Source organism: Triticum dicoccoides, chromosome 3A, assembly GCF_002162155.2.
Source record: "Triticum dicoccoides isolate Atlit2015 ecotype Zavitan chromosome 3A, WEW_v2.0, whole genome shotgun sequence".
NCBI lineage: Eukaryota > Viridiplantae > Streptophyta > Magnoliopsida > Poales > Poaceae > Triticum > Triticum dicoccoides.
In genome coordinates, this window is record NC_041384.1 from 467,761,373 (window position 1) to 467,787,664 (window position 26,292).

At 47.8% G+C, this 26,292-nt stretch overlaps 3 protein-coding genes across 6 annotated transcripts; 2 read left to right on the plus strand and 1 right to left on the minus strand.

Annotated features, from left to right (window-relative positions):
- Window positions 1-17,840: 17,840 nt before the first annotated feature.
- LOC119268604 (MRN complex-interacting protein) lies at window positions 17,841-19,841 on the minus strand. 2 transcript variants are annotated; one of them, XM_037550268.1, is made up of 4 exons: window positions 19,666-19,841; window positions 19,268-19,571; window positions 18,236-18,382; window positions 17,841-18,102 (listed from the first exon to the last, which is right to left on the minus strand). In XM_037550268.1, exons 1-4 carry the CDS (start codon window positions 19,714-19,716, stop codon window positions 17,951-17,953), a joined length of 654 nt encoding a protein of 217 aa, XP_037406165.1. In that variant the 5' UTR covers window positions 19,717-19,841; the 3' UTR covers window positions 17,841-17,950. The 2 variants fall into 2 exon arrangements, with proteins under 2 accessions (XP_037406165.1, XP_037406164.1); XM_037550267.1 differs by having other exon boundaries at window positions 18,191-18,382.
- Window positions 19,842-19,932: 91 nt separating this feature from the next.
- LOC119268602 (violaxanthin de-epoxidase, chloroplastic-like) lies at window positions 19,933-22,606 on the plus strand. Of its 2 annotated transcripts, none has more exons than XM_037550263.1 (3): window positions 19,933-20,297; window positions 20,743-22,162; window positions 22,326-22,606. In XM_037550263.1, the coding sequence occupies exons 1-2, from the start codon at window positions 20,016-20,018 to the stop codon at window positions 22,039-22,041; spliced, it is 1,581 nt and encodes a 526-aa protein (XP_037406160.1). In that variant the 5' UTR covers window positions 19,933-20,015; the 3' UTR covers window positions 22,042-22,162; window positions 22,326-22,606. The 2 variants fall into 2 exon arrangements, with proteins under 2 accessions (XP_037406160.1, XP_037406159.1); XM_037550262.1 differs by having other exon boundaries at window positions 22,344-22,606.
- A 109-nt stretch (window positions 22,607-22,715) lies between these two features.
- Window positions 22,716-25,943, plus strand: LOC119268603. Of its 2 annotated transcripts, XM_037550264.1 has the most exons (4): window positions 22,716-23,295; window positions 23,396-24,027; window positions 24,981-25,256; window positions 25,806-25,943. In XM_037550264.1, exons 1-3 carry the CDS (start codon window positions 23,146-23,148, stop codon window positions 25,000-25,002), a joined length of 804 nt encoding a protein of 267 aa, XP_037406161.1. In that variant the 5' UTR covers window positions 22,716-23,145; the 3' UTR covers window positions 25,003-25,256; window positions 25,806-25,943. The 2 variants fall into 2 exon arrangements, with proteins under 2 accessions (XP_037406161.1, XP_037406162.1); XM_037550265.1 differs by lacking the exons at window positions 24,981-25,256; window positions 25,806-25,943 and having other exon boundaries at window positions 23,396-24,184.
- Window positions 25,944-26,292: the final 349 nt, after the last annotated feature.

Consider the following 26,292-nt stretch of genomic DNA (forward strand, 5'->3'; position numbering starts at 1 on the left):
AGGTGGCGGGGGGAGCGCTGCAGGGTGGCGCGGATCTGGCGCGGCCGTCGGCGTGCGAGGTGGAGGGGAGAGCGCAGCGGGGTGGCGCAGATCTGATGCGGCCGCCGTCGCGCGTGGTGGAAGAGGAGCGCTGCAGGGTGGCGCGGATCTGACGCGGGCGCGGGATGAACGCTGCCGGCGCCCCCAGCGAGGATCTGCTTGGTGGCGGCGTCGGTGCATGAGGAAGGTTGGCGACACGGCGGTGAGGGGCTCCAAGCCCGATCTGAGTTTGGGCGGTCCTGCGCCCAAATCTCGATGGCCGGTGGTGCCTGGATAGGGGAGGCGGGAGCGGTGGCCCGGTGGATGCTGGTGGGTTCCCCCTTGCAAGCGTGTGCACGTCCAGCTCCTGGAGCAGGGGCGCCTTCCAGCCTGTTGGTGCTAGAGGAAGCTCGGGCAGACCAGATCCAGCACGGAGGTCCGGTCCTTGCGCGCGGCGGCGCGAGCACGTTAAGTCTTGGCTTGGTTTTGCTCTGTTCGGCGTGCTGCGGTGCGGGCCGGTCAACTATGGTTCTACTTTGGTCTTTCCTGTGCGCTGCGGTGCGAATTCTCGCCCAGATCTGCGCACGGAGCCGGAGGATGGCCGGAGTCGATTTGGTTCGCCCAGGTCCTGCGAGCGGCGGTGCGGACCGGTCAGGTTGGCGTGTGCTCGCCTAGGTTCTGCGTGCGGCAGCGACTATACCGTGGCTGGTGGTGTGCTTGGCCTTGTTCTGCCCGGTGGTGTTGGGCTGGTCTCGGATTCTGGATGGTTGGCAGAAGGCTTGACTCTGGATGAAAATCTTGCATCGACCTCGTCGGTGCCGACGGTAACGGCATTTTTGGATGTCGTCTTCTTCCTTGGAGGTGCCGCCGTGGAGCTTATTGCTCTTCTTGCCTCATGGCGGAGGTCTCCGGGTGAAAACCTAAGATCTGGCGGAGCCAGATCGGATGACGGTAGTGTTCTAGATACCACTTCCTTCTTGGAGGCGTCATCTTGGAGGCCTTGACGATGGATTCCGATGATGTGCACGGTTGCTGGCGGATCTTGGGTTTGTGTTGGTGTCGGCGGGTGTCCATTTTCTTTCTTTTCTTTCTGCACCAGCCCTTTTGCTGTGCTTTCCTCCGTTGGAGGTGTTCTGTTACTCCCCTTCTGATCAATGAATTTGGCAAGCTTTGCCAACATTCAAAAAAAAGTGTGGAGGCGGGTCCAGCGGGGTTTAGCATCTTCATTTGCGCTTATGATGACCCTACTGACCTGACGGATAATACTGCGCCGTGATTCAGAATTCCCATCAAAAATGTGCACTGAAACATGGCAATTTCAATAGTACGACGCCGGTCAACCAAACACTAGCCTTGCCCTTGCATGACCAAAGTTTTTGGGCCGGCAACAAAACAATATCACACGAGCCAGCCTTTAAAATGAACGAGTTTTGGGGCCGGCAACAAAGTCAGCGGCCAATACAGCAGCCAGCCTTCAAAATGAACGGGCATAGTCCTCGGCCGTAGTCTCACCTAGTTCAGGCCATCGCAGGCGAACATCTCCTTCTATTGGTTCACGAACCAAGCCTTCCTCTCCGATGACGTGTTGTTCTTGGCGACGCTCATGATCGCGAGTGCCACCTCTTTTACTTTGGTGTCGGCATTGGTGGGCTCGATCTCGAGCTTCTTGAGTTGTGTGGCCTTCTCAATGTCAAGCTTCCTCCTCTTCACAACCTCCTTCATGACAAGCTTCTTCGTTTGGAGCTCTAGGTATATCTTCATTTGTTCCTCCTCTTCTCCCTCACTTTATTTTGACCCATCATGTTCTCCAAGTTCCTTGCAAAGCTATGAAAGATGCATCACCCTTCTCGTCGGCCTTGGAGCTTGCCTTGCCCCTCGACCTCTTGACCAAGTCAGCCTCATCAGCCATGGCCGCCTTCCCTCCTTTCTTCTTACGAGCGGCATATTGGTCTTTGAACTTGGGGCAATATTTGATGAGCGAGCAACAATTCGTGAGAGTAACCAGCTTGTTCTTGTGCCGAGCCTTGAAGGCTTTCAAAGATTGGAAGGCATGCACAATCAAAGATGTGGCCGCAATTGTAACATGGAAGGACACAAGATGCATGAAACATATAAATGGAATGCTAAGAAGAAAGGACACAAGACGAAAAAACAAAAGGTTCATACCAAGTCACCAAGGCCTAGACCGCTCAAGGGACGGGTGAAAGAACGTGCGATGTCTCCATATTTGGTTTTGGTAATTGATGACAATCTCTATGGGCTAATGGTTGCCTTGAGTTATATTTGAAGGGTTTGTCCATAGATTTTTCTTGACGTCCATTTGTTGGTTTTAAGGATAGTATGTGATGACCAAGGTGTAATTCAAGGAATTATCTAAAGATTGGTCATGTGATAGGTTGATCAATACAAAGTCAAAGAGTGAATCAAGTTGATCAACACACAAAGTGTAGAAGAGGTACCGAGAGGGATCAAGTGATCCCATGGCATGGTAAGCATTGTCCATTATGCTTTGTGCGCTAACCCATGTTCTACGTGAGAGTTCTTTGTGGGGTTAGGTTGCGGTGTGCAAGTTCAAGTGGGTCATCACGAAGAGATCATATGCTTGAAGCTTGCCGTCCATTGTGGTGACAATGGACTTATGAAGATGCGCCGAAGAGTAGCTCACCCATAGTGGAGTATGAGGGGGCAATCTACTAGTTTTCACCGAGCCAACGCAATCAAGAAAGGTAGTCCATCTTGAGGAGGACAAGATCGTCAACATCTAGCTCAAGTGGATTATGCGCAAAGAAAAGGTTTGCCATTGATAGGTTTTCTATTTTACCGGTCTCATGGTGTTAGTTGGGAGACTGAGTTATAGGATCGATTGTCATACTATCAAGGGGGGCTCTCAAGTGAGTAGCTTGATCATATCGTTTGTAGAGAGCTCAAACCATTGCATCCTTGGCATCATATTTCTTGGTTCCTGTTTGGTTTTTCTCATTGTGAGGTTTGGAGCTTTTGGTCATCTTCACGACAAGCTCGAGTTTGTCGGAAACGGAGCTCATATGCATCTTCTATGATGTTTTCGATGTTGAAGTTGTTGCCTATTCTTCATTCATAGAGGTTTCACATCTCTATATCATTGGCATTTTCTGCTGCCTCTTCTCACTATAACCAACAAGCTTGAGTTTGCTCAATTCGGAGCTCATATGCAGAAGTTATGGCAGTTTCGATTTTCTTGATGCATCTGTTTTGCTTGGGGCTTGCTTGATGCACCCCTACAGTAGTACCACTCTAGGCAGCGGTAGTACCGCTTGCAAGCAGCAGTACCGTCCCAATCGGGCGGTAGTACCGCTTGTAAGCAATACTTTTGTTGTTCTAGTACCGCGCACACTTCCGCTTATTCTGGGGGTTCCATTTTTCATGTAGGGTTCAACAATAGTAGGGAGGTAGTGAGGTGCAGCAATACCATCTTTAAGCAGTAGTCGTCCCAGTCTGGCGGTAGTACCGTTGACGGGGTACTACCATCGTGCTCTGCTCTGCCCTACCTACTCTACTCATGTGTTCTGCATCTCCCGCGGCAGTATCGCTGGGATGAGCGGCAATACCGCTCCGACGGCTCTACCTCCCCAAGGTTCCTCGCTTTTGCTCTATTTTCCTGAATCTACTTCCTGAGCGATAGTAGCGCTTGTGTGGGGGCTGAGCACATAATGTTGGAAATATGCCCTAGAGGCAATAATAAATTAGTTATTATTATATTTCCTTGTTCATGATAATCGTTTATTATCCATGCTATAATTGTATTGATAGGAAACTCAGATACATGTGTGGATACATAGACAACACCATGTCCCTAGTAAGCCTCTAGTTGACTAGCTCGTTGATCAATAGATGGTTACGGTTTCCTGACCATGGACATTGGATGTCATTGATAACGGGATCACATCATTAGGAGAATGATGTGATGGACAAGACCCAATCCTAAGCCTAGCACAAAGATCGTGTAGTTCGTATGCTAAAGCTTTTCTAATGTCAAGTATCATTTCCTTGGACCATGAGATTGTGCAACTCCCGGATACCGTAGGAATGCTTTGGGTGTGCCAAACGTCACAACGTAACTGGGTGGCTATAAAGGTACACTACAGGTATCTCCGAAAGTGTCTGTTGGGTTGGCACGAATCGAGACTGGGATTTGTCACTCCGTGTGACGGAGAGGTATCTCTGGGCCCACTCGGTAGGACATCATCATAATGTGCACAATGTGATCAAGGAGTTGATCACGGGATGATGTGTTATGAAACGAGTAAAGAGACTTGCCGGTAACGAGATTGAACAAGGTATCGGGATACCGACGATCGAATCTCGGGAAAGTATCGTACCGCTAGACAAAGGGAATTGTATACGGGATTGATTAAGTCCTTGACATCGTGGTTCATCCGATGAGATCATCGTGGAACATGTGGGAGCCAACATGGGTATCCAGATCCCGCTGTTGGTTATTGACCGGAGAGTCATCTCGATCATGTCTGCATGTCTCCCGAACCCGTAGGGTCTACACACTTAAGGTTCGGTGACGCTAGGGTTATAGAGATATTAGTATGCGGTAACCCGAAAGTTGTTCGGAGTCCCGGATGAGATCCCGGACGTCACGAGGAGTTCCGGAATGGTCCGGAGGTAAATAATTATATATAGGAAGTGCTATTTCGGGCATCGGGACAAATTTCAGGGTCATCGGTATTGTACCGGGACCACCGGAAGGGTCCCGGGGGTCCACCGGGTGGGGCCACCTGCCCCGAGGGCCACATGGGCTGTAGGGGGTGCACCTTGGCCTACATGGGCCAAGGGCACCAGCCCTTAGAGGCCCATGCGCCAAAGGGACAAGAGGAGGGGAGAGTCCTAAAGGGGTAAGGCACCTCCGAGGTGCCTTGGGGAGGATGGACTCCTCCCCCCCTTGGCCGCACCCTTCCTTGGAGGAAGGGGCAAGGCTGCGCCCTTCCCCTCTCCCTTGGCCCTATATATAGTGGGGGGGAGGGAGGGCAACCATACCTAAGCCCTGGCGCCTCCCTCTCCCTCCCATGACACATCTCCCTCCTCCCGCAGCGCTTGGCGAAGCCCTATTGGAATCCTGCTACTTCTACCACCACGCCGTCGTGCTGCTGGATCTCCATCAACCTCTCCTCCCCCCTTGCTGGATCAAGAAGGAGGAGACGTCGCTGCTCCGTACGTGTGTTGAACGCGGAGGTGCCGTCCGTTCGGCGCTAGGATCATCGGTGATTTGGATCACGACGAGTACGACTCCATCAACCCCGTTCTCTTGAACGCTTCCGCGCGCGATCTACAAGGGTATGTAGATCCACTCCTCCCTCGTTGCTAGATGACTCCATAGATAGATCTTGGTGACACGTAGGAAAATTTTGAATTTATGCTACGTTCCCCAACAGTGGCATCATGAGCTAGGTCTATGCGTAGTTACTATGCACGAGTAGAACACAAAGTAGTTGTGGGCGTTGATTTTGTTCAATATGCTTGCCGTTACTAGTCTTATCTTGATTCGGCGGCATCGTGGGATGAAGCGGCCCGGACCGACCTTACACGTACTCTTACGTGAGACTGGTTCCACCGACTGACATGCACTAGTTGCATAAGGTGGCTAGCGGGTGTCTGTCTCTCCCACTTTAGTCGGATCGGATTCGATGAAAAGGGTCCTTATGAAGGGTAAATATCAATTGGCATATCATGTTGTGGTCTTTGCGTAGGTAAGAAACGTTCTTGCTAGAAACCCATAGCAGCCATGTAAAACATGCAAACAACAATTAGAGGACGTCTAACTTGTTTTTGCAGGGTATGCTATGTGATGTGATATGGCCAAAAGGATGTGATGAATGATATATGTGATGTATGAGATTGATCATGTTCTTGTAATAGGAATCACGACTTGCATGTCGATGAGTATGACAACCGGCAGGAGCCATAGGAGTTGTCTTAATTTATTTATGACCTGCGTGTCAACATAAATGTCATGTAATTACTTTACTTTGTTGCTAACCGTTAGCTGTAGAAGTAGAAGTAATAGTTGGCGAGACAACTTCATGAAGACACGATGATGGAGATCATGATGATGGAGATCATGGTGTCATGCCGGTGACAAGATGATCATGGAGCCCCAAGATGGAGATCAAAGGAGCTATATGATATTGGCCATATCATGTCACTATTATTTGATTACATGTGATGTTTATCATGTTTATACATCTTATTTGCTTAGAACGACGGTAGTAAATAAGATGATCCCTCATTACAATTTCAAGAATGTGTTCTCCCCTAACTGTGCACCGTTGCTAAAGTTCGTCGTTTCGAAGCACCACGTGATGATCGGGTGTGATAGATCCTTACGTTCACATACAATGGGTGTAAGACAATTTTACACATGCAAAACACTTAGGGTTAAATTGACGAGCCTAGCATGTACAGACATGGCCTCGGAACACAAGAGACCGAAAGGTCGAGCATGAGTCGTATGGTAGATACGATCAACATGAAGATGTTCACCGATGATGACTAGTCCGTCTCACGTGATGATCGGACACGGCCTAGTTGACTCGGATCATGTAATCACTTAGATGACTAGAGGGATGTCTATCTGAGTGGGAGTTCATAAGATGAACTTAATTATCCTGAACATAGTCAAAAGGTCTTCGCAAATTATGTCGTAGCTCGCGCTTCTGTTCTACTGTTTAGATATGTTCCTAGAGAAAATTTAGTTGAAAGTTGATAGTGGCAATTATGCGGACTAGGTCCGTAAACTGAGGATTGTCCTCATTGCTTCATAGAAGGCTTATGTCCTTAATGCACCGCTCAGTGTGCTGAACCTCGAACGTCGTCTGTGGATGTTGCGAACATCTGACATACACATTTTGATAACTACGTGATAGTTCAGTTAAACGGTTTAGAATTGAGGCACCGAAGACGTTTTTGAAACGTCGCAAAACATATGAGATGTTTCGAGGGCTGAAATTGGGATTTCAGGCTCGTGCCCACGTCAAGAGGTATAAGACCTCCGACGATTTTCTTAGCCTGTAAACTAAGGGAGAAAAGCTCAATTGTTGAACTTGTGCTCAGATTGTCTGAGTACAACAATCGCTTGAATCGAGTGGGAGTTGATCTTCCAGATGAAATAGTGATGGTTCTCCGAAGTCATTACCACCAAGCTGCTTGAGCTTCGTGATGAACTATAATATATCGGGGACATATATGATGATCCTTGAGATATTCGCGATGTTTGACACCACAAAAGTAGAGATCAAGAAGGAGCATCAATTGTTGATGGTTGGTGAAACCACTAGTTTCAAGAAGGGCAAGGGCAAAAAGGGATGCTTCATGAAACGACAAATCAGCTGCTGCTCTAGTGAAGAAACCCAAGGTTGAACCCAAACCCGAGACTAAGTGCTTCTGTAATAAGGGGAACAACCACTGGAGCAGAATTACCCTAGATACTTGGTAGATGAGAAGACTGGCAAGGTCGATAGAAGTATATTGGATATACATTGTGTTGATGTGTACTTTACTAGTACTCCTAGTAGCACCAGGGTATTAGATACCGGTTCGGTTGCTAAGTGTTAGTAACTCGAAATAAAAGCTACGGAATAAATGGAGACTAGCTAAAGGTGAGCTGGCGATATGTGTTGGAAGTGTTTCCAATGCTGATATGATCAAGCATCGCACGCTCCCTCTACCATCGAGATTGGTGTTTGCGTTGAGCATAGACATGATTGGATTATGTCTATCGCAATACGGTTATTCATTTAAAGAGAATAATGGTTACTTTGTTTATTTGAATAATACCTTCAATGGTCTTGCACCTAAAATGAATGGTTCATTGAAATCTCGATCGTAGTGATACACATGTTCATGCCAAAAGATAGTAATGATAGTGCCACCTACTTGTGGCACTGCCACGTAAGTCATATCGGTATAAAACGCATGAAGAAGCTCCATGTTGATGGATCTTTGGGCTCACTCGTTTTTGAAAAGTTTGAGGCATGCGAACCATGTCTATTGGTGTATATGCATGAAGAAACTCCATGAAATGGACCGTTTGGACTCACTTGATTTTGAATCACTTGAGACATGCAAATCATACCACATGGGCAAGATGACTGAAAGCCTCGTTTTCAGTAAAATGGAACTAGAAAGCAACTTGTTGGAAGTAATACATTTTGATGTGTGCAGTCCAATGAGTGCTGAGGCATGTAGTGGATATCGTTATGTTCTTACTTCACAGATGATTTGAGTAGATGTTGAGTATATTTACTTGATGAATCACGAGTCTGAATTATTGAAAGGTTCAAGTAATTTCAGGGTGAAGTTGAAAGATCGTCGTGACAAGAGGATAAAAGATCTATGATATGATCATAGAGATGAATATCTGAATTACGAGTTTGGCACAGAATTAAGACATTGTGGAAATTGTTTCACAACTAATACAACCTGGAACACCATAGTGTGATGGTGTGTCCGAACATCATAACTGCACCCTATTGGATATGATGCATACCATGATGTCTCTTATCGAATTACCACGATAATTTATGGGTTAGGCATTAGAGACAACCGCATTCACTTTAAATAGGGCACCACGTAATTCCGATGAGATGACACCGTATGAACTATGGTTTAGAGAAACCTAAGCTGCCATTTCTTAAAAGTTTGGGGATGCGACGCTTATGTGAAAAAGTTTCAGGCTGATAAGCTCGAACCCAAAGCGGATAAATGCATCTTCATAGGACACCTAAAACAATTGGGTATACCTCCTGTCTCAGATCCGAAAGCAATAAGGGATTGTTTCTAGGATCGGGTCCTTTCTCGAGGAAAAGTTTCTCTCGAAAGAATTGAGTGGGAGGATGGTGGAGACTTGATGAGGTTATTGAACCGTCTCTTCAACTAGTGTGTGGCAGGGCACATGAAGTTGTTCCTGTGGCACCTACACCAATTGAAGTGGAAGCTTATGATAGTGATCATGAAACTTCAGATCAAGTCACTACCAAACCTCGTGGGATGACAAGGATGCGTACTACTTCAGAGTGGTACGTGATCCTGTCTTGGAAGTCATGTTGTTAGACAACAATGAACCTACGAGCTATGGAGAAGCGATGGTGGGCCCAGATTCCGATAAATGGCTCGAGGCCATAAAATCCGAGAGAGGATCCATGTATGAAAACAAAGTGTAGACTTTGGCAGAACGGCTCGATGGTCGTAAGGCTATTGAGTGCAGATGGATTTTAAAAGGAAGACGGACAATGATGGTAAATGTCACCATTAAGAAAGCTCGACTTGTCGTTAAGATGTTTTCCGACAAGTTCAAGGAGTTGACTACGATGAGACTTTCTCACTCGTAGCGATGCTAAGAGTCTGCTGGAATTATATTAGCGATTACTGCATTATTTATGAAATATTGCAGATAGGATGTCAAACATTGTTTCCTCGACGATTTTCTTGAGGAAAGGTTGTATGTGATACAACCGGAAGGTTTTGTCAATCCTGAAAGATGCTAATAAGTATGCAAAGCTCCAGCAATCCTTCTGAGGACTGGAGTAAGCATCTCGGAGTTGGAATGTATGCTTTGATGATGATCAAAGATTTTGGGTTTATACAAAGTTTATGAGAAACTTGTATTTCCAAAGAAGTGAGTGGGAGCACTATAGAATTTCTGATAAGTATATGTTGTTGACATATTATGGATCAGAAATGATGTAGAATTTCTGGAAAGCATATAGGGTTATTTGAAAAGTGTTTTTCAATGGAAAACCTGGATTAGGCTACTTGAGTGTTGAGCATTAAGATCTATAAGGATAGATCAAAACACTTAATAGTACTTTCAAATGAGCACATACCTTGACATGATCTTGAAGGTGTTCAAGATGGATCAGTCAAAGAAGGAGTTCTTGCCTGAGTTGTAAGGTATGAAGTTAAGACTTAAAGCTCGACCACGGCAGAATAGAGAGAAAGGACGAAGGTCGTCCCCTATGCTTAAGACATAGGCTCTACAGTATGCTATGCTGTGTACCGCACCTGAAATGTGCCTTGCCATGAGTCAGTCAAGGGGTACAAGAGTGATCTAAGAATGGATCACAGGACAACGGTCAAAGTTATCCTTAGTAACTAGTGGACTAAGGAATTTTCTCGATTATGGAGGTGGTAAAAGAGTTCATCGTAAAGGGTTACGCCGATGCAAACTTTGACACTAATCCAGATTATTCTGAATAGTAAATTGGATTCGTATAGTAGAACAGTTATTTGGAATAGCTCCAAATAGAACGTGGTAGCTGCATCTAGGAGATGCCATAGAGATTTGCGAAGTACATACGGATCTGAATGTAGCAGACCCGTTGACTAAAACCTCTCTCACAAGCAACATGATCAAACCCAGAACTCATTGAGTGTTAATCACATAGTGATGTGAACTAGATTATTGACTCTAGTAAACTCTTTGGATGTTGGTTACATGGCGATGTGACCTGTGAGTGTTGATCACATGGCGATGTGAACTAGATTATTGACTCTAGTGCAAGTGGGAGACTGTTGGAAATATGCCCTAGAGGCAATAATAAATTAGTTATTATTATATTTCCTTGTTCATGATAATCGTTTATTATCCATGCTATAATTGTATTGATAGGAAACTCAGATACATGTGTGGATACATAGACAACACCATGTCCCTAGTAAGCCTCTAGTTGACTAGCTCGTTGATCAATAGATGGTTACGGTTTCCTGACCATGGACATTGGATGTCATTGATAACGGGATCACATCATTAGGAGAATGATGTGATGGACAAGACCCAATCCTAAGCTTAGCACAAAGATCGTGTAGTTCATATGCTAAAGCTTTTCTAATGTCAAGTATCATTTCCTTGGACCATGAGATTGTGCAACTCCCGGATACCGTAGGAATGCTTTGGGTGTGCCAAACATCACAATGTAACTGGGTGGCTATAAAGGTACACTACATGTATCTCCGAAAGTGTCTGTTGGGTTGGCACGAATCGAGACTGGGATTTGTCACTCCATGTGACGGAGAGGTATCTCTGGGCCCACTCGGTAGGACATCATCATAATGTGCACAATGTGATCAAGGAGTTGATCACGGGATGATGTGTTATGAAACGAGTAAAGAGACTTGCCGGTAACGAGATTGAACAAGGTATCGGGATACCGACGATCGAATCTCGGGCAAGTATCGTACCGCTAGACAAAGGGAATTGTATACGGGATTGACTAAGTCCTTGACATCGTGGTTCATCCGATGAGATCATCGTGGAACATGTGGGAGCCAACATGGGTATCCAGATCCCGCTGTTGGTTATTGACCGGAGAGTCATCTCGGTCATGTCTGCATGTCTCCCGAACCCGTAGGGTCTACACACTTAAGGTTCGGTGACGCTAGGGTTATAGAGATATTAGTATGCGGTAACCCGAAAGTTGTTTGGAGTCCCGGATGAGATTCCGGACGTCACGAGGAGTTCCGGAATGGTCCGGAGGTAAAGAATTATATATAGGAAGTGCTATTTCGGGCATCGGGACAAGTTTCGGGGTCATCGGTATTGTACCGGGACCACCGAAAGGGTCCTGGGGGTCCACCGGGTGGGGCCACCTGCCCCGGGGGCCACATGGGCTGTAGGGGGTGCGCCTTGGCCTACATGGGCCAAGGGCACCAGCCCCTAGAGGCCCATGCGCCAAAGGGACAAGAGGAGGGGAGAGTCCTAAAGGGGGAAGGCACCTCCGAGGTGCCTTGGGGAGGATGGACTCCTCCCCCCCTTGGCCGCACCCTTCCTTGGAGGAAGGGGCAAGGCTGCGCCCTTCCCCTCTCCCTTGGCCCTATATATAGTGGGGGGGGGGAGGAAGGGCAACCATACCTAAGCCCTGGCGCCTCCCTCTCCCTCCCATGACACATCTCCCTCCTCCCGCAGCGCTTGGCGAAGCCCTGTTGGAATCCTGCTACTTCTACCACCACGCCGTCGTGCTGCTGGATCTCCATCAACCTCTCCTCCCCCCTTGCTGGATCAAGAAGGAGGAGACGTCGCTGCTCCGTACGTGTGTTGAACGCGGAGGTGCCGTCCGTTCGGCGCTAGGATCATCGGTGATTTGGATCACGACGAGTACGACTCCATCAACCCCGTTCTCTTGAACGCTTCCGCGCGCGATCTACAAGGGTATGTAGATCCACTCCTCCCTCGTTGCTAGATGACTCCATAGATAGATCTTGGTGACACGTAGGAAAATTTTGAATTTATGCTACGTTCCCCTACACATAACGGTTGGATTCGAGAGGTCCTATAAAATGGGGTCTTCTTCCTCAATGGATATCATCCTTTTAGCTCGTGTTCTTTCCCCATTGTTGACCTTCTTCGAGATTGCTATCTCTCAATCCCTCCAATGATTCTTGCTAATTCTTGAGGAAAAAGAGAGAGGAGATCTAGATCTACGTTTCCACCAACCACTTTCTCCTTTATGTGAGGGGAAACCTCTTGGATGATCTTGGAGTTCTTTGTGTTCTCTTCTTCGTTCTTCCTCTCATTTTCCTCCACAACATTAGTTGTTGTGATGGGATCCGGGAGAGAAGTACTTGGGCTATCTATGTGCCCTTGCCATTGCGTTTGGTGCATAGGTTTGAGTTCTTCACGGTGATACTGGGATGTGAAGTTTGAGCAGTTTTTTACTCTTGGGTGTTTGGTATCGTAGAGCTTGTTCCTCTTGGGTGCTTGGGCGTTCTTGACGGTTGGTGGTGCTACGGAGCTCAATCATTGTAGTGTAAAGCTTCGTGCAAACGTCAGGGTCTCCAATTAGGTTGTGGAGATTGCCCCAAACAATCTGTACGGGTTCCGGTGACCGCCCCAAGGGTTGCCAAAGTGTAGGGGTACCGGTGACCGCCCCCACGGGTTGCCTTTTGTACGGGTTTGGTGACAGCCCTCAAGGGTCCCTTAGTGGAGTCACAACATCTTGCATTGTGAGGGTGTGAGGAGATTACGGTGACCCTATTGGCTTTTTGGGGAGCATTGTGCCTCCACACCGCTCCAAACGAAGATTAGCATCCTCAAGGGTGTGAACTTGGGGATACATCATCGTCTCCACGTGCCTCGGTTATCTCTTACCCGAGCCCTTTACTTATGCACTTTACTTTATGATAGCCATAGTGTTTCATGATATATCTTGCTATCACTTAGTTGTTTATCTTGCTTAGCATAAGTTGTTGGTGCACATAGGTGAGCCTATTGTTTTAGGTTTTATGCTTAACAACTAAACGCTAGTTTTATTCCGCTTTTGTTCAAGCCTAAACCATAATTATTTTAAAGCGTCTATTCACCCCCTCTAGGCAACATCCACGATCTTTCAACGGGCTTTGACGCTCTCAAGCGAGTCACAATACTTGTTGCACTCTTGTTGAATGAACCCCCATCTCTTTTGAATTGAGTTGATGTCGCGGGTGCTCGCAAATTGGTAGGGGGCAAACTTCCTTCGCTCATGATAGGTCTCCGTGAACTCTTGACCAAAAGACGAATCCTTTTTGCTTGGCACCTTTCATTGGATCTTGGCCAATCTCCATCCAACTCTCGCAAATCAAAGTGTCCTCTTGGGTGTATGATTCCGTGTGAATGCTCTCCCTCTTCTTTTGTGTTTTGGCCCTTTGGGTGAGCTCATCGATGAAGAAGGGCTCCTCCGCAATGTCGACCTCTTCCTCCTCATCTTCACAATACAAGTCATCACCTTCATGCCATGAGTTTCCATGGTCGTCCTCATCTTCATCATGGACGGCGAATTAGGTGTCACCATAGTGGTTGCGGTTGTCCTGGCTTTGGGTTTCTTCGGGATCGAAAGCTTGGTCTTGGCCGTCGACGTGGAAGGCCTCACCACGACCCTCGAAGTCAGGGTCGTCGACTGTCGGCGTCGGCAGTGGCATTTCGTCAAACAGCCTGCGGGGGCCGGCCATGTTGGCCGAAGGGATCAACCGGGGCTGCTTCCTCTGCACCCTGTCAGACAGCTGGCTGGCCAGCGCCACTATCCCTCGGCGTCATGTTGAGGTCGATGACGCCCGCGGATGTGGCCGGAGCAACCACACTGTAGTCCGACGATGTGGAAAACCTTGTCTGCTCATGGCCATGCAGCGGCGGCGCACGATACCCTGGCGTCTCAGGTGTGACAGACGAGCTCTGGGACCGGTGCTGCAAAGGATGAACGGCCGACGATCCTGTGCTGGTCGCGGCCATGGCAGCGACCGAGAGAATGGCCAGTAGGGGGCGGCACTACCCTAACACGAGGAAGGCGTGCACCTTGGCGACGATGGACTCCTTGTTGTCGACGTCGTCCTGGTGCTGCATGGCACGCAGCGCGGCCGTCTCGGCGGCGTAGTCGGCAACGGCCTTCTTCTCCGCCACCTTTGTCCGCTGATTCCTCCTCTTGGCCGATTCGGCATCGAGCTTGGTGACCGGCGTGAGCTCCGACTGCGGCTTCTTAGTAGTCTTCTTCTTCACAACAGGCGATGCGGGCATGGCTGGGTCAACGGGGTTCGTCACGCCGCCAGCCATGGTGGAGGGAAGAGAGGGGTGCGGGAGGGTTTTGGGCGAAATGGAGGTGAAATGTGCGGGCGTGTCCCCGACGGATGGTCCAGAGGAGGACAAGGGCGCGCGTCCCACCCGTCTGCGCGTTGTCCATTTCGACGCAAGCGCGGCCAAAATTTAGGCCAGAAATGGGTCAAAAACGGATATTGGTCCAATTGCCCCGTGTGTTGGGCCGCCTATTCTGTCCGTTTATCCCCAAATGGACGTGGCCGGATCATTTGGGGTCGCGCGTTGGAGTTGCCCTAACTGCACCACTCCATCTTCCCTACTATGCTTTTATTAGTGTCTCGTCTAAGCGTGCTACTTAAAAGAGAGAAAGAAATGAACTAGTTTAAGCTTTGCATCGATCGGGTGATGATACAGAGGGCAGGTGCATTGCTCCGCTCCGCTGCAACGGACACATCTCCGGTTTGGCACCACGATCAGCCAGCCATTAAACATAAGCACGCACGGCCGGAAGCAGCTAAGGAGCAGATGGCCATCTACAGCAATTGCTATCCGGCACGACAGTGCGTGCGGTCGGTGGCGCGTGCACCTCCTGCCCTCCGGACGTGTTAACGATAAAAATGGCCCGCTTCAATCAGGACGAGTGGCGCTGTGCAATGTGCCATGTCCAGTCACCATCACTTCCTTCCACGCCAAAAGACACGACGTCCCAAAGGCCAAAGCCAAGCATCTCTATCCCCTTCTTCTTTGCAGCGTCCCGTTCCCAAGTACGGCAGAGTGGAGGAAGCACGGAACGGGCAAACAGGCCGGACGTAGAAAGAGAGGTTAACCAATCCAACCATTGCCCCGGCGAATCGATAATGCCGATGGATCGACCAGGACCAGCCAACAACCACCAACCGCCGGCTCTCTGCTGCCGCTGGGAACCAGGTTGGGCCACCGCCCGCGCTGGCCGCCGGTACAGGGTGAACAGCGAATCATGCCCAGATGGGGGTTGGATTTGACCTGTCTCGCGTCGCATGTAATTGCACAATAATGATCTACTGTGAGGGTTAGCATGGGATCGGGCCGTATAAGAGACAGACACTCCAACCCCACAATTCACGGTGCGTTATTTTTCCATTTCTACGACGACGATTTTGCCGCAATCGATGCAACACGTGACTGTATAGTCCCACTCATTTTCATCACGTACTAATGAAACCAATATTTTTGTGACATACTCGCACTTGCCAATTGCCATCTCGCTGCCGTCAGAAAAGCAAGCACGCCGTGTCACCGCGGCAGGTAGCTGTCTCGCGCCTGTACGGTAATGCGTAACGGCTTCTATTATCCAGAGGCCGTTTTCTCTCCACCGGAATGAATTTCTTAAGTACTTGACCTAACCAGAGTTGAAAATAATCACAACTACTTTTCCTTGAATAAAAGAGAAGCGGGAAAGGAAAAGATGGAGAAAAGCGAAGGGAGGGAATAAAGGGCGAGAACATGATCATCATAGACTCAATTATGCTCAGCAAAAGCTTTCGGCTCAACTCACGCAAGATATCTCGCCGTGAAATTAGCTGCCACCCGCAAGAATGTGACGCCGATCAAAATGTAGTATCAAAGACTTCACATCCGGAAGCGACCAGAAGAGGGTGCAGTACTCAGCTGCCAGATTAAATGCCCAGCTAGTTCTATAAAAATGGCGTCGCAGCAGATTTTTGGTTGAGGTGGGGGAGAGGGAAAGAAACGGCAAGCCTACGACGCGGGCCAAAATGTATTGCGTTTGTAGATGAGTTTGCATCTACATCAGGCAATTTGATGCGGAGATGTTGGTGGTGTGCATTAACGACTAGCAATTCTTGAAAAGGATGGTACTCCTACACCTTCAATCAATAAAAAAACAACAGATAGGCAGCTGTATATAAAACTAAAACAAACGCATGAGGAAACGTCAACGGGCAAAAACATAGAAGCCCCTCTCAGGGTCTTAACGTCATGATCGAAAGCCGAGACGATGCCGTGCTGCTTGCCGTAACTGGGTATCATGCGGTGCCTAGCTGTTCCTGCTCGGTACCACTAGAGGAATATGTGCCAAGACGCGCGGAGCTGTCGGCCTTTGCTCGCTTTAAGGTGCACTACAAAGCACGACACCTCACAGGCACGGCTCCGGGCTTACCAGTGAACTACCTCCAGCACTATACTCGTGCAAATTCAGGATGGATCAATAGCAGCAGCAACATCTATCAGTGAAACTGACAACGTGATGCTTGAACGAGAGAGAAAGAGAAAACAATGAAACTGAACGGCATCCCTCACCACAACACAACAACGGAACGGTCTGAACTTGATCACGGTTTTGTGATTCATAAAATGCGAGGTTGGGAAATTTCAATGGGACATTCTTAGTGATTTGCCTTTCGCTTGCTAGCCAGACAGATTAGGTTATTAATATTGACTGTATAACCCAGATATGAAGGTACTGGGACAAAAATATGAACGAGTTAATCAATTGCTTGTCCTTCAACAGTGCTATGACAATGTGGCTAACTAATGGCTCTGTCCCTCCAACAGAAAAGAGGCAATCATTTGCCTGGACTTTTGTGCATGGCTGAGAGAAGCATGGTATCGCCAAATTAAATTAGACTATGCATTTCAACTTTCAAGAGATTATAAATGATACTAATATGCAAAAGAAAGCTCATGATTAAAGGGTAAAGGCATTCCCTTTTCCATTTTAGTGAAGCGATTGGGCGTAGCTGTATGGTTTGTATTTCTATAGCGCGTCCAACAGTCCTACGACGACCATATGATGGTTTGCCTCATTCTTATAATATTATAAAAGTTAGAAAGGTACCCAGATTTGGGAGAAATAAACTTAGCAAGTTATAAAAAAAAAACTGGAGTTGAGTTGTTTGGTGCTCAGTCAACTAGAGAGTAGAGACTAGCAGTTTAGAACATGTTTCCATTGGTTTTAGCACCATCATGTTATATATGTTCAAATATTAATAACTGAAGAAGGCTAAAGATATTGATGCATTATGGGCTCGTGCAGTAGTGCCTAACTGTCTATACATGAAACAAAACATTCCGAGTTATAATTCCTATTCCTACATCCAACACTTATCTGAAGACAAGAATATCTTAGTAACATAGATGTATCTGAAACTCCAAGGATGAAGGTGGGTGCGTAGTAAGAGGCTGAGCAGATACACTGTTAAATTGCGTAGAAAAGTTAGTATGTACCCTAATTTACTTTCAGTACTCTTTTCTTCCAACTCAAAGCATTCACAAAAGTCCATAGTGCTATCAAACAGAATAACATTTTGCCAACAGCACATTTAATCTTATCTTACAACTTGCTATTTTAAATATATAGGATATAGGAGTAGCAATCCCAGACCAGAACAATCACATGAAATCAGGGTGTACCTCATCATCCACCACTACCTCAGTAGTGGGAGCACTTTCATCAAGGTCAGTCCAATGGAGCCCAGAACCCTCCTGATTTCTATCTTCAAAGAAGCTACTGTCCAAATACTTGCTGAACTTTGATCTTTGTGCTGCACAAAACAATAACGATTATTTCAACTCTCCTATTTTGCTCACGACAGGTGTAAGAAAGTGTGACCAGGATTTTTCATATGTTGCCTTCAGCAGTAGAAGTTGCAGAGCAGACAGTTGAGGAAGTTGGACCTTGTTCCATTTGCTGCATCTTGGATAGAGAGGGGTTGATTGGTGGCTTGGGCCTCTTTCCAGCTACACCCAATTGGGCTTTTGGGGGCCTCTTCAAGGAAGGAGCTTTAGGTCTTTCCTGGGGTAACTCAGTTGTCACTTCAACCCCTATATATGTTTGTAAATTGCAGCATGAGAACAATTAGGCCATTACCATTCAAATTTCAAAATAATTGGGCTATGCATTGGAAATGAGGCCATTCGATGCCTAGAAATGTGATGCTAACAAATTTTGAGAATAAATAGAGAGTATATTGCGAGTTTCGCCATCTAATTTGACAAAATCTGCGTAAAAGACCAGGGTTTGGTTTTCTTTGAATATAACACGTCATGTATTGCAATATGCAACATTTCGTTTTGAAACAGTGCATGATCAAACCCTTGCCACCACAGACAGGGCCAGCCGTACGCTGTCCATCACCCCACATCATCCACTTATGTTGCATCAGCAGCCAGGCACGACGGTCACAGGTATGAATGTATGATTAGGTCGGATTGGAAAAGCAGGTGCAAAGTGCAACACATAGTCGACTTGCATTGTGTTATGTGCAAAGAGAAGCAACAAAAATGTCTTGTGCAAGCAATGTTACAGTAGGTAATGGAAAATGCAATTTGCTAATGAATAAACATGTATGCAACTTTTAGAAGCATACCACGTACGGCCATATCCTGAATGCAAAATGCAGCAACTTAACCATCTGGTTCCAGTTCCCGGAGAAATAATAACAGGCAATAAGCATTTAAATGCAGGTACACAGTACTAGGAACTTGTGAGATGTTTATTCTAGTGCTGGCATAGGTAATGCTGTATGAATTGCTCCAAATAACATATAAATGCATGCCAATTTCAGATCACAGCCCAGCAGGCCCTACAGGTTTACATGATTCCAGTCCAGGAAGTCCTCTGTAAATTAAACCTTGAATGATAAAGTGTAAGTTAGCAGATTCGAAGCATCCAAGCTTGAGAAGGATTAGTACGATTCCGGTGCATACCATCATCACGGGAATCAGCAGAGCCGCGGCCGCCATGACGCTCCCCGGTGGTGTCGTCCAGGTACTCGGACCAATCCATCCGCTTCCTCTCCCTCGGGGTCTCGTCTTGCTGATCCCCGGCCGCCGGCGGGTCCCAGTCCGCCTCGCGCACCGGCGCGCCGCGGCCGCGCGCGAGGTTGGCGTCCTGGACGAAGCGGCGCAGGTCGGCGGCGCGGTAGCCGCGGGCGTGCACGCGGATCACGGACTGGCGCCGGTTGCACACCGCGCACGCCCACTTGTTGCTGCTCTTCTTCTGCTGCTTCACCTGGGTCGTCGAAGGGCAACACAGAAACGAGATCGGATCAATGGTGGAACAAACAGAAGCGGAAATCGGTGGACTGCTTGGTCGAGGCGCCCACCTGCATGGTGGAGCATTCCACGCACTGTAGGGCGAGGAAGAGAGTCGCCATGGCGGACCCAGGTTCTCTTCTCGAGCGGGCCGGAGAACGAGTCGAAGAAGGCGGAGGAGGATTGGGGGGAAATTTTGCGTTTCTCCCGCTCTAATGGAGGTTCTGGCGCGGCAGCTGATGTTTCGTTCTATTTCATTTCATTCGGTATAAAATTTTGCGTCATCCCCTCTGTTTTATTATTAATACTGACTGTTGATTTTGGATCGGACGGCTGAGAAAGGGCTCTGGGCTTCGCGAGGAAAAGGTCCTCGAAGGCTCTACCGCGACGTGCAGCCGCTTCCTCCACTCGGTCCCCTCCCATGGCGACCGCTCTCCCAACCTCCGCTGCCGCCGCCACCGCCACCGCCGCCGTTCGGATCTTCCAACCGACCCGGTTCCGCCTCCCTAGAACCTCTTCCGTGCTTGCCCGCAAGCGTTCCGCTAGTCGCCGCCTCTCCGGCATCACCTGCTCTCCCGGGATTGCCAGCGTCGCCGGCCAAGCTACGTCCCCGGAGGACGCCGTCCGCATCGTGGCCGTCGTCGGCGACGGAAGCATCAGCCCGCTCAAGGATACGCCATGGGACGAGGTTATGCGCCATACGGTAGGGCCTCGCTCTTAACCCATAACTTCGTGGCCTTGTGAGTGTTACTTCAGAATGTGAAGTGATTCTACTGATTTCCTACTGCGCATACTTCACGATTTTGCATACAGTAAACAATCAGTACCATCTGTATGACCGCAACTGTCTGAACAGGAACCCCAGCTTCATTTTGGACACCTGCTAATGTTTGAACTAGTTGTTTTAGCCTCAATTGCTAATCTTGAATTCTTAAGCGTATGAGTAGTATCATTATCTCGGTTCAAAATGCTTCAATTGTTTATTATTGAATAATATGGAGTGCCAGGGGTCAGATACATTTCTGTAGGTGAGCATGAAATGTGCAATTTTTGCTTGCTGGCTTTGCTAAAACCTGCATGTTAATTTATATAATGAATCTCATAATATCAGTTTACTGCCTATAATCTTGTATCTTGTTTTTTACTAGGCTGATAGGTTGAAGTGGGTTGATGAAGGATTTGAAATGCTTGTATTCACTGACAAGTGGATTGACCATGATGATCTTAAGAAAGAGTTGTCTCGCTGTGATATGCTAGTCAATGTTGCAATAACAGGCCAGGAGTCTGTTCAGTGGCTTATGGATAACAGCAAGAACATACCGAATGTACTTTGCTTTCAGTCATCTCCGTCCTTAGTAAACAAGCTAGGTGGCACGTATGTTCAATACACGGGAGAACAGGACTTCTTTGGCAAGCTAATCAATGTTGGAAAACCAAGTGGAACAGAGGAATCAACTGAAGTCCTCAAGACGATATCCAATGCCTGGGAAAGGCACAACTCAGATGACATTAGGTTTTGCTTACTTGTTGTGGTTAATGCATACATAAGACCGGTGGCTATGCTGAAAAACCTTAGGGCAAAAGGTCTGTCTACCCTAGGTTGTATGATAACAAACTGCGGTCCTCAAATACTGAATTGTTTGTTTGATCCCGACTGTAGGAAAGCCATTCAATGTCTGAATTCTTGCTCTCCAACCGACCAGGTCTGTAACTATCGCTGCATTGCATCGTACGAGAGTCCACATCTAGAGGCTTTTTCCCTCTGTGTTTTGCAAAAGCACAACTGCCTTGAGCTCAATGCTGAGATCCCTAGTAAGCCCTCTGTGACCCCACTATCAATGTTCAGAGAACTAAAGCTTAGCCATGAAGTTGCAGAAGACCTGTTTGTCGGTTGGCTGGACGGCTTGGAGTGGAGCTGGAGAGTTGTAGCTGGACAAAATCCAGCATATGACCAATTCCCATGCCAGTACCAATTATTCTACAGAGGGAAAGCTAAAGGTTCATTTTGGTACGAGCCAATTTTTCAAGTCAGAACCCTGGAAGGAAAGCTGGTTTGGAGGCGTAGAAAGTACAGAGTGAGAAGAGCTAGCACCCCTGGTACATTTTATTTCAGTGTGCTGGATAATGGTGTGGTTTCGAAAGAGTTTTGGACAGTTGTTGATGTTTCGGATGATTTCGGCTGGGGTCTGTTCCATTACCATGGAGCTGCTCAGGCTGCTGGACAATCATACACTGGAGCAGTGCTTGTTACCCCTGATGGGTCTTATCCTGACGGGGACAACCCAAGATTGGACTCTGCTTTGGAGAAATGTGGTATCAAGAAATGGGAGCTTTATATGGTTGACAACTGCTCCTGCACGGGCGCGCCTTTGGGAACCCCCGAAGGTTCACGGCTGCATTACCAGATCGCTCCAGGAAAAGAAGCTGGCATTATGCAGAGAATATGATGTTCACACAGCATGAAAGGGGCAATTCCTTCCCCAACTGATGTACATGTGCACCTCTACTTACAAAGATGTAAAGAATGACCGCCGGTATTACCAAATGGATCTTATTTGTAATTGGGAGGTATATTTTCTTATTCTTGTATGTACTTGTTGTCATATAATACCTCACCTTTTCTGTTGCCATCATCATGCCCAATGCTTAACAACTACAGATACAGAACTAGTAGTTCAATAAAAAGATTGTTCAGTAATAATACTCTTGTGTGTCTAATTTGAATTTCCAGCTTTTCTCATCATGACAGGTCGACGTTGGATGCAATGTTCAAGGGGCGTCTTCATCACTTGTATAAATCCTGGATCCTCACACATAGCAGGAGTGCAGGACAGAAGGGTTCATCCTGTGTCTGCTATGCCAGTCCCACTGTCCCCAGTTCTCTGCTGGTGTTCCGTTCTGGTTGCTGTACAGTTATCTTTTGCCGCTTACTGTAAACTTATAGTGAACATAAACGAGCCATTATCGTGTAGACAACTAAGTCGTTAATACATGTGTTGTTGCGATATTTAAGCATCTTGAAGTGTTCCCACTTATGGCTGCTGGAGCATCTTATGGATGTTCAGATAGTTCAGTTCGGTGTATACTTTTATGTTGGCGAAGCAAAAATGGTGTTCTTCACACAAGCTAGAGTAAGCAAAGTCTCCTACGTCTGGTTGACCTGCTTTATACCCCCAATCCACAGGTTTCATTCAGATCTGATGCGTTCCAATGCTTTTAACCCATCATTCCATAAAGTTTGATGCACTCCCTGTATTTACCCCTGTGGCTTTCCTTGGATGCCTACTGATTCCATGTTGAAAACCATCTCACTGCTGCGTTAACTTCTGGTGTCTGCTGCATTATTTTTCAGCACGTGGTAGTGTAAAGTCTGAGAGAGAAATTGCTGCAGTTTAAGATTCTGAATCCTAGTGGATAATTCATGGCTACCTTTTTATATGGATCATGTGACCACATTGACTTTGACTTTGACTTTGACTCCAAGGTGATAGTAGTCTATAAATTCCAGGCATTTGACAGACGGCAGTTGATAACAGCGGCAGCGCACAAGAATGGCGGGGCTGTATGAGAAACCGTCGGAGACGTACGCCAAGAAGCGGCCGCGGTACCCCAAGGAGTGGTTCTCCATGCTCGCCTCCCTCACCGCCGGCCACCACCGCGCCTGGGACGCCGGCTGCGGCACCGGCCAGGCCTCCGTCAGCGTAAGCCTCCAACCCTTTAAGCCACGTCGTCTGTTTGTTTGATCTGCACTCTCTGAGTCGAGCGAGCACCTGAACTGAAAAGCGAAAATCCTCTGCTCAGATCGCGGAGCACTACGACGGCGTGGTCGCGACGGACGTGAGCGAGGGCCAGCTCCGCCACGCCATCGCGCACCCCAAGGTGCGGTACCTGCACACGCCGGAGGACCTCCCGGAGGACGACCTCGTCGCCCTGGTCGGCGGCGAGGGCTCCGTGGACCTGGTCATCGTGGCGACCGCGATCCACTGGTTCGACGTCCCGCTCTTCTACGCCGTGGTGAACCGCGTCCTCAGGAGGCCAGGCGGCGTCCTCGCCGTGTGGGGGTACAACTACGACATCCACCCGTTCGGGGACAAGCTGCAGGGGACGCTGTACCCGGCCATGCGGCCGTACATGGACCCGAGGACGAGGCTGGCCATGGAGCGGTACCGCCAGCTGCCGTTCCCGTTCGAGCCCGTCGGGGTGGGCCGCGAGGGCGAGCCGGCCGACGTCGACATGGAGGCGGAGATGACGCTGGAGGACCTGGCCGGGTTCGTGATGACCGGCTCCGTCGCGACCACGGCTAGGGAGAAAGGGGTGGACCTGGAGGCGCTGGTGAAGGGTGTGATGAAGGAGGTGGAAGAGGGGTGGGGGGATCGGCCGACGGTGCCCAGGAAGCTTGTGTTCAAGGCCTTCATGCTGGCTGGGAGGCCCAGGTGATAGATGAACTGCTGGCTGGTGAATTGGGATCAGTACCGTAGAGTAAAATACTAAAATGTGAAGTTTGCGGCTTATTACTGCCTTCTTTTCAAAATACTTTAAAGTTCTAGATTTATACTAAGTCAAATATCTTCAAGTTTCACCAAGTTGTCATTCGTAGTCTAAAAATTTTGATGCAATCTCTACTATCTAAAAGAAACGGAGCGTTCCGTTTCCCCTCTTACGTTCGTCCAACCTGCGTTTCGCTCGTCGCTCCTCTAATCGTTCGCACATGGGCCAAAGGCCAAAGCCCAGCCCTGGCGAGCCATTCCTTCCTCCTGATCTAAAAAAAGGCACTCCTTCCTCCTCACGCCCTCGAACTGGCGGCGCTAGGGTTTTAGCGTTGTCACCCATCCCCAACCCGTCCTTGGCTCCTGGGCTGCCGCTCGACCTCCACGGTCGCTCCTCGCCAACGCTTGCTTCCCCGTATCTCGCCTTTCGTCGATATGGACTTGTGCTCCCCGCCCCCATGGTGATGTGCTGGACGCGTGCTCCGCGGCTCCTCCCCCACGGTCTCGCACGGGAAGGGCGAGGGCGAGTCCGGGTGGCTGATGCATGTGGGTGCCAATGTGGTGCCTGTTAAGATTTCCACTGATTTCTTCTCCGTTCAAAATTGTGTAGCCAGCAACCTTTCCGCCTGGTTTCCAGTGATAGTTGACATCAGGAAGGAACTCACAAAGTTCAGTAATGCCCAGGTTAAGTATGCCCAGGTTAAGTACACCAGCAGAAACAAAAACACGCTATCTCACCTCTGAGTCACGGAAATATGCAAATGATTGCTGGGCGTACTAGATGACCTGGCTGCAGGTTTAGCTGCCGACGCTATGTTGGCTGAAGAGTAGTTTTTTGTACTCTGTTTTCACGTTTCATGTTTTCTTCTTATTGTTTTCTCTGAATTTTTTCCAACCAGGCTGACAACCCCTTTCCATTGAATAACAAAATATTCAGTTCAGTACAAGGATCGACCAACTCTACAGTACATCATGACAACCAGAAAAATAATTAGTTAGATGCAGATGTGTGAATGATGAATGGGTGCCGCCTTAAATCATCAGCACATGAGTGGTTGCCTGATCAAATGCTCACCCTGGACGGCCTGCTCGCCAAAGTGGTTACGCCGAGTTATAGCTACTGGGCCACCGTCTCGCCGCTCTGGGTGTGGTGTCACTCCTGTTCCCGACATCAGGTACTTCTCCACCAGAGAAATTAACTTAGATTGGGCTGGTGCAAGAGTTCTTATTGTTGAATTCGAATGTTCTTTTAAGGAGAAAGGTCAATAAATGATGTTGTTTTCTACTATGGAAATTCAGTCGTCGGCTTCGCTATTAAGTGCCAAGGTGATGTGCATATAAGATCTAGATTAGGAACTGCGGGGTTCAACATAAAGGGCTTCACTACAATATTTTTCCCATGCAATTGATGGATGTGAACTGTCCTGATAACAAGGCCCATGAGCGCATGCTTCGTCGAATATTTTCAATCTATGCAGCACTGGATCAATTACATATCCATCCATCCAACTTCAATTTTGATATATCTGATGCATCATGCACAATGACTCTTCATTATGTTGAAAAACTTAGATATATAAGAGTGTCTGCAAGAAAACCATTGACCACACATTTTCAAAGGTTTCTTTTTCTTCATTTATATACATTTGTACTAGCTAAGTATTTCTACATTTTTTTATTTGATGCCAAATTTTAAGGAACGTCAATCTGATGTATTTTTACAGTAATCAATATGTTGACTTGGCACTTCCATTTGCGACATACCTGGTAATTGTCGAAGAGTTGGATGATTGTAAGCCGGATGTACCATTAACGACAATGGTGAGGATGGATTGGGGAGACGAAGATTACAGGAGGACAAAGGAGGAGGAGGATTTCAAGGTAAAAAAATCGACAATGCTATTTGATGTGCATGAGGATCCTAAACAAAACATAATTGATGTGAAACCAATAGGATATTTATGCCCCGTTGCAACGCACGGGCAATTACCTAGTTTTTATTGAAAAATGTTATTTGGCTTACGTTCCTGGAAACATTATCCCAGCAAACTACCTAGGAACTGTTGACATTTGGGGGCACGAATCTTAGCGCACATGGCCTGTCACCGGTAGTTCGCTCTTGGACGAAAACCGCATGAGGCGCGGCGTGAACGTCATGGTCTATCCTCAATTCCTCAACTACTCCGCTCACTCCTTCCCCATTCATTTTCT